General features: G+C 42.4%; 1 protein-coding gene across 14 annotated transcripts in view; it reads right to left on the bottom strand.

Annotated features, from left to right (window-relative positions):
• Window positions 1–14,175, bottom strand: part of ADGRL3 (adhesion G protein-coupled receptor L3) — a 527,115-nt gene that overhangs the window by 226,192 nt on the left and 286,748 nt on the right. For all 14 annotated transcript variants that reach the window (XM_040596934.1, XM_040597007.1, XM_040596917.1 and 11 more), the window contains one exon: window positions 1,242–1,351. In XM_040596934.1, coding sequence (XP_040452868.1) covers window positions 1,242–1,351 — 110 coding nt within the window. The remainder of the gene's footprint in view (window positions 1–1,241; window positions 1,352–14,175) is intronic.

The following is a 14,175-nucleotide window of genomic DNA, read 5'->3' as shown; positions in this document are numbered from 1 at the left end:
CTTCACATTTTTGTTTAGAAAAATCAAATATGGTTATGCTGAGACCCCTGCCAGCAGACAGAGTCGCTCAGCAGAGAGGGTCTCCTTTGCTCAGAGAGGTGGTCTTAGCTGCATCCCTCAACTCGTGGTTTCACAAGCAAAACCTTGCACAACCTTTCCACATCGTAGTGGCAGACAGGTGCCCACCTCCTGCATGAGGGACAGGGACCACCCAAAGGATTGTAAATTCTTGCTTCCCCTCCAGACAGCATGTCTATCATTTGTCGGCCACATCTGCTCTCCAGCAGCCCATGCTCAAGGCAACAAAGAAGATGCTTTTAGTCCTCAAGCCAAATCCTGGGTTTCAGCAAACTGAAGTCTAATGCAACTCTGTAGCTGAAAAGCATCCATTGCTGTACCTGCTTTATTATTTTGAGAGCTGTGCTATGAGCACTGGCCTACACAAACTGAGAACCTAGAGATGGTGCTGCTATTCACCGCTCAGCCTTTACGACTGCTAACAAAAAGTGCACTCCTACTATTACAGTTTTTATGTCTTTTTTGAGGTATGCCATTTTTGATAGTAGGACCATAACTGCACCTAACACATTTGGTTTCTACAGGAAGCAAAACCTGAGATATACTTAACTTTTTGTAGCTCTGACACTTCCCATTTGGCACATATTCTGTAATCCCAGATGACTGTCTGTCTACCTGCAAAAATTTAGGCTAAATAGCTTGCCTGTAATTTGCCTTCATAATCTTAGAAGCTTATAAATTAGTATTTTCTATCATCAAACATCAAATTTCCCGAAACACTAGCTTTCTACCTCCTCAGTGATGCAATACTGTATTTAAGGCACTTATTAAATGTCACCAATTACATGGACGCATGCTGGTCAAAGTGTGCTGCTATATGATTACAAGCATAAAACCCTGGAAAGAGAAACTATAAGCTAGCAATAGTGCTTCATTCTCCCGGTCTGCTTCCCAAATGTTTTCCAAAAGGAGATATGTCACTGTTACACTGTACTACATGGAAAACATGGGGCACTATTAGGATATTTTTAACATGAACACAAACCTTGCACAGAGGAAAATTTTTTATATCTTGCTAGCTCAGTCTCATATGATGCACCCGGTTTGTCACCAAGCATTTACTTGCCCTTGGGCAACAACAGACAAGCTCAAGGATGGCCTAGTCTCCACAATCAATCAGATCTCTATTAAAGAAACAAAGGCAAATATATCAAAATACATACTGTAAGGGACGCATTCATACTGCACTTCCAGGTACTTGTATGTCCCAGGGCAAGGGTCTGGAAACACATCAGGGCCCGCAACAACTGCACATTGGGTCCGATTACTGCATCTGAAAAACAAGAAAAAAGGGAGTCAGAAAACAGTCCAGACAGAAGGACAGGTCAAGAGGTTGAGCAGCAGCCCCCACAGTGTCAACAGGAGTGAACATGCAGAAGCCAGGACTTCAGCATCAGCTGGAGAAGCTCGACAGAGAGCGTGTAAAGGCTGACGGCAAACGCCGATGTCTTCATCAGCTTATTGCCACAAGTGAAGACATATGGTGGCACAACCCCTTTCCCTCCAAGCAGTTCTTACAGCACTAGGAATTATTTTTTTAAAACGGATCTGAGAGGATGGTTTAAAACAAATAACAAAAAACAAATAATTACAGATACGTGGTCCTCTAAATCTTGAAACCCAAACTCCAACACAGTGATTTCAACTAACCTTAAATACCAGCATTCCCACGAAACAAAATGCAAAGACTAAACCGACAACATTTGTGGCAAAAATAATCATTGTATATTTTATAGCAGGCATAATAAATACATTTTACAACATATTTATAAAGTATTCCCACAAAAACAGTCATATCAAATAATGTTTAATACAAAGACTAGAAACAGCAACCTTTGAGGGAAAAAATAATCACCCAATAAGGTGTCTAAAAACACATTGATTTTAATTTTAAGTGAATTTTTAATTGTCAAGTGGTTTTTCACACAGAGCCAACACACATCAGTTATAAATGGCCAAGTTTTAGTTACTCATTCTGCCCAGCATGGATGCACCTACTGAGACAATGTATTTTTTCCAGAAGCAAACCTTGTTCTCACTAAAGAACTTGCCATACAAGTGCACAGAGAAGGAAGCGACCCTGTCCGCCGCAGCAAGCATCTTTCAGGTTAAGATTATGCACGCACACAGGTTGGGCTTTGCGAGATGCTTTCTCTGTGGCACATATGACTCACATCCATGGGTGACTGATTTTAGCATGTGTGGAATGCCAAATTACTTAGTTTACAGCAGTTTTACACAGAAGAATCCTCAGCTTGTTTGTTGGGGGGGGGGGGGGGGGTGTATGTGTGTGAAGAGAGAGAAGTATAGTTAGCATTTGATTTTTATGCTTTTGCACGACAAAGAGACCTCCTAAGGGCTAGTTCATTGCATTTACTTTCTCTGAGATGCTGCATCCTCTGATGTGACATAAGACCCCTGACACTCCTGCTCTTCTAGCAGAAGCTGTGACATCCAGCACAGAACTCATTTAGGTCTGCAGTGGAAATGCTTCATGTTTACCTGAGGCTACAGTTTGTCATCCTTAATGCAGATTTTATTTGAGCCCATAAATTAAAATTGATTCATTAGTGACTGCCTTAAGCTCCATACTTTCTTTAATTTTATGGAAAGATTAATAAGAGCTGATACGCTTGCTCATCAGGCTGTTTTGCTGGATAACACATAATCCAGAGGGCTGGGTTGTTCTCTTTTTTCCTAGCTGAAAGATGACAGTTATCACAGCAACTGACTAGTTTTATTATACACACAGAAAAACAGTTTAATTAACAAAAAAGGGTAACTATGTTGTCCTCACCCTTGCTACTTACACTTAGGTGGCTTGGCTGGGATATCACAGGTAGACTAGACCATGCAAGTGGGCAGTCTTCCAGGAGAGGCTTTGAACATCATCCAAACCTTCACTTTCAACAAAAATCGTTTACTGGGCTCAATGTGCCTTTCAAAAAGCAATTGCACTGGCCTAATCAATAGTCTCTCTGGCTGTAGCGACATTCCTGGCCACGTTATATAGAAGAGCAGCAATGGATCAAAGAGACATTTCAAAAGCATGAGGCAGGATCAAAAATTGCGAGGAACTGGATGTGGGGGGAGGAACAGACATTTAGGGTTCATCTGCGTGTTTCTTCTTTCTTTCTATCTGTAAGTGTTTGGTTTGAATCACCACTTGACCAAGCGTTTCCTTGTGGTCAAAAACCAGAAGTGAAAACACACAACCCAGAAAGCTCCAGGTTCATAACCAGTATTTCAAAACTTGGTTTGGAAGTCGAAAGTCGTGAACACCAGCTTTAACCTCTCCAAATGCGTGCTGACTTCCGAGATATCACCAAAGAGAGTAAGAACACCATGATACAAGGGGTCAAGTTGGGAATGCAGAGTGGTGGTATGGGCTTTTCCCCTAACTCTAGGCAGTCCTGAAGCCCCCTTGCACATCCCTGGGGATTGGGGGATGGCAAAGCACTGTGCCTACCAAGCACAGAAACTTCAATAGCAGGCAAAATCAAATCAACACCTTGTGGGGGTAAACAACAGAAAAGCAGGTGAAAAAGTCCTAAATAAAAGCTCAAATAGTATGCCATGTCACCTCACACAATTTGCAGAAAAGGGCTCATACAAAACACCCCACCAAAACCTGAGAAACTCAGACCCCTCTCTTTTTCACAGCCATTTCCTATGGGCAGCAGTCCTGAGTCTAGACTTGGCATTTTTAGTTTCCTTTTATCACCCCGGGGTGAAACATGCAGGTTCCCATTCTAACACGCTAAGAGATGAGGGCAATATGGACTTAAAACCTTAGGAAAAAACCCTAATAACTGTTTAACCAACTACTACTGTCAGACATCAGTCTATGAAAATTTTAAGCAGAGAAAGAGGTAAAAAATACTCATCATTAAAGCTCTGGTCACTGTGCTTTTGCTCAAACTTTTTCTTCATTTTTACAACAGCTTCCTGGTCCCTTCAGGTTTTTTTTATTTCTTTCCCGACAGATTAAAGGCCCGGGTGACACTATGTGACACACAAGAAGTGACACAGAAAAGGAGATGTTTAAAAGAAGATGCATCTGTAGACTTGAAAACACAGGGGTGGGCAGTGGGGAAATATAATCTTGCTTTACTGCATTCCCAGCAAATCAGCCCATGAGCTCTTCTTTGTAAATTATGGGATTATACAATGAACCCTGGGATTTCTTGGTGCTTGGGTTTTAGTAATACTTGCTCCAAACTCCTGCAAGTTGCGAAGCTCGCTGCTGGGTATTGACCTTTCCAGCCAATACAACAAGAATCCTTTGTTTTAATTATGGGTTGTTTTTCCTTTTCTTTTTTCCCTCCTTTCTTGAAGGAAGATCTTTACTAACTACTGGAGTTACAATTCGCAGTAAGAACCAGTGCTGCATCAGTTCATAAAACTGTCTCTTCTGTAGGTCGACTGCAGGAATACTACCCGAGTCCCTTAGCCGTATGCTAAAAACAGCAGCTCTACATCTTGCCAGACTCCCCTCCAAAATAGGGCAGAAACTGTTTGCATCATTGGGTCTAGCATAACTGTACTCCAAAAAACTACAGTCACCTTTTTTACAACCATCAATACCTCTTTTACTGTCTTTTGGCAAGCAGTATATTAGTTTATATAAATATATTTCCAACACTGATTCATCAGCTCCTTCAGATGAAACTACTTCCCTTGCCCCTGCATTACCCTCATGGCAAAACTTTCCCAAGCGAACCCTGGTGTCTTGGAATATGTTCTCATTCTCCATATGCTCTGACACCAAGAAAACAAGAGAGCTGTGGGAGAAATCTGTGAATTTGGGGGAACAAATACACAATTTTATGCCTTTCAAAAAAGTAGCTTCAATTTTATGAGTTTGTACCATATTTTAAGGCAAATGTTCTGGAGACACAGAAGAATTAAAGGAGCCCCTCAAGTGGTTTTAGTTCCCTTTATTGCCATTTATCATTAAATCTGACAAGAAATTTATCACCATCCTGTTGTTTGGGGTTGGTTTGTTTTATCTGGAAATCCTTATTTCTAACTGTAATCACTCCTCTCTGTTGCTCCCTGAAGTGCGAGGTGGGCACATGAAGATACAGCTTGCTTCTCAGAGACCCTGCACATCTCAGGCCACCTCCATAACTGGTGCAGGGATCCATGGACACTTTGCCGGGACCAAGAGCATCCACACAGCTCTTCAGAAATAACTCACCATGCTGCCACAGCATTCAGGCTAGCAAGGCAAAAAGCCTGCTGCATCTTCCATTTCGCAAGACATGGAAACTGTGACTTGCCAGTGCCCAGGTTTCCTTTGAAAATGCTTATGTTGGTGCAAAGGGCAATGAAAAGGTCAGTATGTCACATCCACTTGCCAAGGTGCAGATGCCTACCAAGACCAACGAAGAGATCAGAAACCAAAGCATAACCCAAGATCTGTATTTTCACCCCAACTTGAAAGACTGATGGAAATATATATTCCTGTAGTTCAGGAAAAGAGAATAACTCAAAACCCTCCTAAAAATCAGTCTGAGATACTCAGCAGTTTTAAGAACCCAGCATCTCATAAACAGAAGTTCACATTATTCACTTATATGTTTTGGTGAGGAAAAATTACCCCCTGGGAAAATTATAAATTGTCCCAGTCATAAGAAAAAAAAGAGAGAAAAAGAAAGAAAGAAGAAGAAAGAAAGGGGGTTTCTTTTTGCCTTCTTTCTAATTATATTTATTCCCACCACTTATTAATGTACCTGTTCTGTCTTTCAGATGTGGAAAAATATTTATCCTAGAAGAGAAGTGTCAATCCAGTGTAACACAGACACTGTAACAGAAAGCATGGATTATTCTTTCAGAACTTCTCCCAGTTCCAGTGGAAAATGACTTTCAAGAGTTTTAATGTGAAACAGTAATAATAATTCATGTGGCATTTGTTTTGCATTTATAGCAGTGGGACTGAAGGAAGCATTTGAGTTCAGAAGCAGCTGCAGGGCTCAATGCTGCTTGCAACTCCCAGTTCAGACTTAAAAAAAAAAAAACCAACAAAACAAAACCCACCACTAAAACTTCATTTCCCTTCAGCAAACTTCCATTCCTTCTCCCTGGCAACATTTTTATGATTTTTAAGTGACAAGGTCGTTTTGTGATAGTGAGGCAGAAACACTTTAAGACATAAACAGCTCCTTATTCCTGCTCCAATATCTTTGCTTTCTTCCAATGCTGACATTTCTGATATATTTAACAAGAGAAAAGAAAAAAAAAAAGAAACAATAATAGTTTGGCAGGTGATGTTTATTTTAGGCCTTTCCACAAACGTTAATAGCACAGACATGTTGACAGCATCAGGCTAGATATGTCTGTGGTGATATGTTTGCCAGAAGAAAAATGCAAAGGCAGCACAAAATAAAAGATCAATCCCAAACAACAGCCTTTCAGCATCAATCATTGCAGGTGCAATACCAGTAAGAGGACAAGAAAAACAGGTGCCAAAACCATGGGGGCAGGCACCCATCATACTAGGGTCAGCAGGAGTAAAGCAACCAGAAATCCGTGCAGAAGTCCACAACAAGCCTAGAGGCTCAAACATCCATTTCAGCCCAACACAACCTCTTTCTCCTCACCCTTATACTCCAGAGACAAGCACTTCTGAGGTGGAGCAAGGCTTTCTGCGACACCAGGGTGGGGAGCTCCTGCAAACAGGGCGTACTGGAAAACACTACAAACAGGGAAGTCACCCATGCCCTCTGAATTCACAAGCAGATGGTCAGAGTCCAGGGCTAGGCTCTTAAATACCCTGAGGATCAGAAAATTTCAGGCTACACGTCTGTGAACTTGGACTTGTACGGAGAGCACTGTGCTGCCATTTCCATCCCTTGCTGCTGCTGCTGACAAACCCTGCTCAGAGCTGGCGCTACCCTCCACCTACAGCAACCTATAACAAGGGTTTCTTAATGCCCACACGTGCAGACCAAGCTGCCTCACCTGCCTTCATGAGCACCAGTCACCAAAAGCAAAGATACTCTTTCCCTCTGCCCTCAACTGAAACACTTACTTTACACAGACGCTATTTTATTTTTTTTTCTGCAATGACAGACACGGCAGCCATCGTGTGCCTAGACACACTACTATAGCCAAGACATCAGTATCTAAACCTCTTTCTCAAGGTCTATTATACTTCTCTAATGGTTTTACAGTAAGAGACAGACTTAATTCATTATCCTTCATGGTAACGCTGCAAGACATCCTTTTTCCATCTCTGGAACACAAAAATCTCTTCTCTGGATGACTGCTTTAAGAAAGAGGCTGTCACAGCAAATAAGTCAGCCAGGAGTGTGTTCTCCCTTGTCAATATGTGATATTTCCAAATCAACCCTTTAGGAAGGGCCAAGGAAAAAAAAAAAATGCCCTGGAGAAAGTAAACAGGAAGAAAAGAGAAATTTCACTTGTAAGTGGAGTTAATGTGATGCCTTGCAAATAAGAAGAAAAAAAGCAAGCAGAGAAGGACGGCAGTGGAAGGTGGAGAGGGGAGAACAGAACCGCAAGCCCCAAGAAAAGCCTTTGGTTCACCACATTTGCTTTCAATAATGCAGTACACAAGAGCAAACCTAAATCTTCACCTGTTTAGCTTCCAGAAACAATGAATTCCTCAACAGAATCTTTTTCTGCCTCTGCAAAACCTTAAAAGCAAAGGATCTAATGACAGGGAGATGAAAATCCAGTCTCTCTAAATGTTTTCTTCATTATGAATGGGCCTTTTTATTGATCTTTCAGAGCACAGAGAAGCTGGCTTTCCAACCTCTGCTGCGATATAATTATCTGCAGTGTTTAATGCTAGTATGGGTGATTCCCACTACATACTGCATTTTGTTGTTTTGTTGATGAGTTTTAATTATCTATCCAGGTGCTAGAGCTGTCAGATGGGCTGCTGCTTATGTGATCAAACTAATACAAGGAGAGGCAAAGCACACTAATTGCAGCCTCACCAAGTGCCTTTGTGGAGATATGCCAATGAGATACATTTAAACTGCTGTGATTATTGTAAAATATTATTATGTTTGATGAGAAAAAATAGTCCTTTTTCTATAGCCTCAAACAATTTTGTTCCTCTGATTATTATTCTACGTTGAGAAAAGCAAAACTGAGGAAAAACAAACCACCAAAACCACAGCCAGCCAAACAGCAGAAAATTCCTGCAGAGCCGAACTGAATCAGAGTTGTAAAGGTCACCAATGGGATTACTTTCATATATTATGGAGAGCCTGGGAGCAAGACGGAAAACAGGTACTGGAAATAATTTAAATATTAGTTTTACATAAGGGAAAAAAAAGTAATTATGCTTTTTCAACTTATTGATAAGGCCCTTAAAATTTAACAGGAGCATTAAACAGCAAATTCATAAGATTTTACAGATTTAATGGCAATTTGGGGCACCCCTTTAAATGGTGCATCTGCTCCCCTGCCAGGGACTCCCCAGCTTAGGAATCTGAGGTCTCGGACAGGACTTGCCAGTAGGTGTGCTGCCTCATCATCACCCTCCAAGGAGGGTCTCCCCCAAGCAATGAAAGGTTTGTCCTCTGTGCTTCATCATGTAATGCCTCACATTTTATAGGTTCCTTGGATTTCTTTCTGTCCCATCTCTTTGTGATTAACAGAGTGAGAAGGGGAGATGAAACCCCCAAAGGCAACGAATGTCTAACCCAACAGGAAAACCTGCCAAGAACCATGTACTAATGCGCCTGGCTACAGCATCCCTGCAGCAAAGGCAACCTGAATGCAAGGCTAGCGAAAGAAACATTCAATGTTAGTGCAAGAACAACAAAGCACCATTCTGTCCAAGCCATTGGGTATATTTTGACAAAAGCTTTGGGTCACCATGGAAAACAGATCTGCACTGAGCACGTCTGAAGCAGTCACAGTGCTGCATCAGCTGCGGTTCCAAGCAAGGGCAGGTTTGCAATATAGACTAATGTCTTTCATTGGATGCTGGTCTGTAGGGCTGAAAACCAAACTAGGCAAGCCTTAAGGCTGTAAAGTAGATCTTTTAAAGGACTACATCTGCCTTTTTACAGGTATTCTACTTCTTCCAACTCCATAAACTTCTGTAGCACACTAATAAAAATCCACTTTACAAAACACTGACAGGATATCTGGAGAGGAGAGTAAACACCTGAAGTAAACCAACCAATAAAAGGCTCATCAGTTTAGCCAGAGTTAACGCTACTTAAAATAACTGCGAACAGAAAACAATTTGGCTTTTAGTTTGGATTATGAGTTCAAATTAAATGCTAGATGAGGTCAAGGCTGAATTTCAGCTGGTGTTCCACATTACTTTGTCTTCACCGCCACTTTAACAAGAGTCATTGCAAGTTAAAGCCCATTTTTTCTTCTTTAGTACAGCTACCGAGAGCTAGGATAGCCAGGGGAAGTGGCGAAGGATTATATTCTTTAGAACAGCTCTGAAGTGCTTTCAGACCATCAGTCTACTATTGCCTACCTATCCACCGAGTCGGCAGCACAGGGAGCCCATGCCATGCTGCACATCAAGGTGCTGCAGCCGTGTAGCAGCACAAAGGTGTGAACTTGGCGCTCAGCACTGGCAAAACAAAAAGCAAATCTGAATGTGAGCACGTAGAAGCCTTTTAAAAATACTAACAAAAGATAATTCTGTCCTGTTGTTAAAGCAAAATCCAGTATTACTCCCACTGCATCCCCCTTCAGTAACTGTCAGGTTTTCTTGAAGGACAAGGAATTACACAGCCCGTAATAACCACAGTGCTGCCGTTTACTGTCACCAACCAATGCCCCTGTCCCAACCACTGACTGATTCCTGCAAAAGGAAAAACTGAGATTAGAGAGTATTGTCTGTAAAAGGGCTAAAGTAATCTGTATTCATGGGTTGGTAGGTTTAATGTATTAGCCTTTCACCTCTGCGAACAGGGTTAAAGAAGGGGTTTGGGCCAAAATAATTTGTACTGCTCTCCATCTCAAATTTGACATAATAATTGAATGACTCAATGAAACAAAAATGCATACATCCAAACAGCACAGGAGGTCGAAGCTGGGCAACTCCCTGATGAACTCAGGAGTGAATCGAAGGCAGCCATGCAGCACTGTTTCTAAAACCCAGAGCAACCTCTCCCTTCATCACTCTTACCGATGACATGACACCAAGGTGATTTTTAAGTACAGGTCCATAGATTTTAGTTAAGAAACAATCACCCCTCAGCCTCTTGATTGGGGGGGGGGGGGGGGGGTGCGGCGGGGGGAAGCTTCCCAACTGAGTCAGATTTAGGATCAACATGTGACAGGTTATGCCTTTAGCATCATTGCTAAATCAGTTCAGACAAAAAGGTAATACTGCCAAGTAAAACAAACAGCCTGCCAGGGTTGTATGCTGTTAATACAGCACCTGTTTATGGTGCCTGATTTTGTATAGCACCTTGTGCAAAAGAGTCTTGGCCCCTGTCTGTCTCGGGCATTAAATCAGTACAAATATTAATCAGAAACAAACGAAACTTTCTCAAAAAATAATCCTGAAATGAGCTAAATATGTTTTTGATATTCAAAAGCCTGTGGTGGGTTTTTTGGTTTTGTTTGGTTTGTTTTTTTTTTTCCCAGCGTAGCCAACTCTGCCTCTCTGATCTTCAGGCCAAAGCTTGAATACCGGCAGCCTGCACTTTGATTCTAAGCTCAAGAGAAAGCACAGCCTCACAAAACCTTCATGTGCTTCCCAGCCCGGCACTGCCCAACCCAAGCATACACAAAAGCAAATGGTAGGGGGCCAGGAAGCCTATTCTTAAATATATTACTGGAAACATCCATTGTGAAATTCCTCAAAATGTCTAAACACAGCCCTGAACTTTCTGTGGCTGCATGCAGCAACATGGAGGGGCTGGAGGGATGCATTTTTGAGAACACCTGTCCAGCAGCTCCCCTGAGGCTTTCTCATGCTGTGCTCAGCACTAAGCTGGGGAAAGTCAGGGATCAGACTCTGCTGCCTGCCCTCCCACCACCCCATTCCCTCCTCGCTTCTTCTTCCAGGGGTAGTTTTCAGCATATCTATCTATCTAATTATGTCAGTTTTCAGCTATATACACCCACCAGCTCTTTTCCTGCTCCACCCTATCTGGTCATCATCCTGAAAGGGACACTACTTGCTCATCACATATCTTATCTGCCTTTAAAATACATAATTAAAATACATACAGATTTAGCTAAAAAGACTATGCTGAAAAAAAGTCTGATAGGAAAATGGCTTCTGAACACCTGTGGGACAACAACTGGCAGGAACCGAGCAACTGGGCTTCTGCAAAACTTCAAGTCTTTTTTGTGAGATGCAGAAACTACTTTGTTAGTGGAGGATTGACGATTTCATGCTACAGAGCCTGCCTAATGCTGTACTCACAGAATTAAACTCGCTGTATGCAAGAAAGTTTCCTTTGAGGAAGCTAAACTCAAAGACCAAGTTTTCCGGAAAGGCTATGCCTCCCACTGGAGCTGAATTTTTCCAGAGCTTGGTTCTTGGAGGAACTACAAAAAGGCGCAGCTGCTGAGCATGGCCAGGGACTCCTGTGTTCTCATGGACAGCAGTGAAGCTGCTGGCTATTAAGCATTTTTCAGGCAGCAGGCTGTGTTATGGAGTGCGTAACCGCTTTAGTAATCCAACCCAGACAGCTCTGCAGAAAAACACCCTGCCTGCCTGGGATTTCACAGGAGCCTTAGGTGGAGCAGAAACTGGGAAATCCACATTCCATAGCATGGAGCATTTCTCCAGCAAGTCAACTTTAAAATATGTGACTGATGCTGCTCAGACATACTAGCTGAAGTCCAGGGAGATAGATGAAAGGGTAAAGATGCAGAATAAATTCATCAGATGTCTCCATAAATCATTTCTATAGTTCACATTTGTTCTCTGCCTTTCATTACTTACATTTCTAAAGCCACTGGGTGCCTTGGTGCAGTAGATCTAATAAAAAGGAAGATAAAGTTTAACATCCCTTTTTGAAACATATTAAAATGATGTAGCTTTCTTCTGAATGTTAATGGCAAGCATTACAAGAAACATACTGTCTCAAAACAATTCACTGGGGCTGGGAACGAAAGCAGAGTCCCACTGCAGCCTGGAAATTCAGTCCTCATCTCCAGTCCCCCACACCCATCTCCACTCCCCCACCTGGTAGAAAAGATCTTATTTCTGATCCTAATGTTTTGGCAGTCTTAAGTTTGTCACCAAATCCTGACCTTGCTTTGTGCAGACCCTCTGACTCAGGGTCAAAATTCCATACTCGAGGAGAGAAGAAAATATTTTTGGAGACTGGCATTTTGGAAAAGAATCTAAGCTGTGTGACAGCTGTTTGGAGATGTGGCATGCCAGAGGGGTCCCAGCGGAGCATACAGTATTACACACACGGACATGTACAGAAAATCATTAAAGTTTCTGTCTCTAAAGTTTCACATTTAATGAAAGAAAGCAAGAGAGAGATCTGGAGAACTCTTGGGTTATATTAACAACTAGTGATACTCCCTTTGCCAAGAGCACAGGCCTGGGAAGCTCACCGACAGGGATGGGGAGGACCCACAAAAACAACAGCAGGTCCAAGCGGTGTGGCAAGGGGGAGCGGTAAGAGCCGTCCTGCCCTCTCCCCACCATGACCCTGGGCCGGTCAGGAATTGAGCAGAGAACCTGCTCTTGCGGCTGGAGTTGTTCTACAACAGAGGCAAGGACTTTTGTAACAGAGTTTAATCTGTTGCAGGTTAAACAAAACAAATGACTGCACAAGTGAGCAATTACAGAGCGTTCCACAGCCAGCGCTCAGAAAGCCTTGCCATTGATTAATTAGGTTCTGAGGGCCAAGGCTAACCTCACAGTCCCCTGAGAAAGAGACTACTTAGCCCCTTTAAAAAACAAACAACAACAACAAAATTAAGATTTTTCAGTATTCTTATTTAATACTTGAGCATTAGTTAAACAGCTGCTAAAGTATTTGAACAGTTACTTGGGACTGACCTACATTCAGCTGTATCGCTGTATTACATTCAGGAGAAACTTAATTAAGCTTCTGTTCCTTAATAAAAGCAAATAAAATCCTCCATTTTATGACAAGGAGCTGCACCGCTACAGCCATGTAAAGCTTTCAAATTTGTCAGCAGTTTCCCAAGAGAGTGTGGCTCCCACTATCACATTCCTCCTCTTTGCATTTGAGAGATAACAAGATACAGGGTATTTTTATGCATTAATGCTCCTCAAGGCAGGCTAGCTCACTCTGCTAGCCACCACCAAGGTGGAGAAGACTGTAGCCTGTGATACCCACCCTGTTATCTTATGAGACCTACTGTACCTGTGCAATATGGTCTGCTCCCAGTCACATCATGGGCTAGGTCATGAGTACTTCAGCCCTGCCAGGAGGAAGGCATCAACTATTCACTTCATGGCAAGAAGTAAAAGAGTAACCTGTGCCTTGAAAAAAAACCACAAACGAAACAACCAAACCACATCCTGCTGGCCATATAGTTGCACTTACCCATGGGCCCGATCCACACCCCACTGAATTCAGGGGGTGAATGGTCATTTACAGGCACCACTAACCATTAACAGGGTTAATGAGCTACGTAGTGGCAGCATACAATAAAGGATGCTCCCGTTTTAAGAAAATACACAAGAGTTTCACCAGCTCATGTCACCAAAGCCACCCCCCAAATCACCTACCCAAAGCCTCCCATGAATATTAACATTTTAAAATGCTGTTAATGAAAAGAACCACCCCATACATGTGACCCACACTCGGCTACACTCACCACCGTAACTGTGCCGGACCTCTCTACAGGATTATTCAGCCACATGTTACGTGCTCATCACCCTCCTCCCTAAAACACTCATCTTGGCCTCCTTGTCTCCTGCCCTCACACAAACAGCTCCCCTGCTCTGACTTATCAGAGATCCATTTTGGGGGAGAAATCTGTCCCCAGCCTTGTACAACTAATGAAAGCAAGTGCTTAAAATGTAAACAGCTAGACAAAAACACTCACCAGCTGCCCAGATCCTCTAGATTTTCGTTGAAGTGACTACAGATACTCAGACAAACCCTTGAAGCTTTGGTGAGGTAATAGGATTTT

The sequence above is a fragment of the Falco naumanni genome, chromosome 1 (genome assembly GCF_017639655.2).
Source record: "Falco naumanni isolate bFalNau1 chromosome 1, bFalNau1.pat, whole genome shotgun sequence".
Lineage (NCBI taxonomy): Eukaryota > Metazoa > Chordata > Aves > Falconiformes > Falconidae > Falco > Falco naumanni.
The sequence above is the reverse complement of the archived record's forward strand: the minus strand, read 5'-3'. Positions and strand labels throughout refer to the sequence as shown.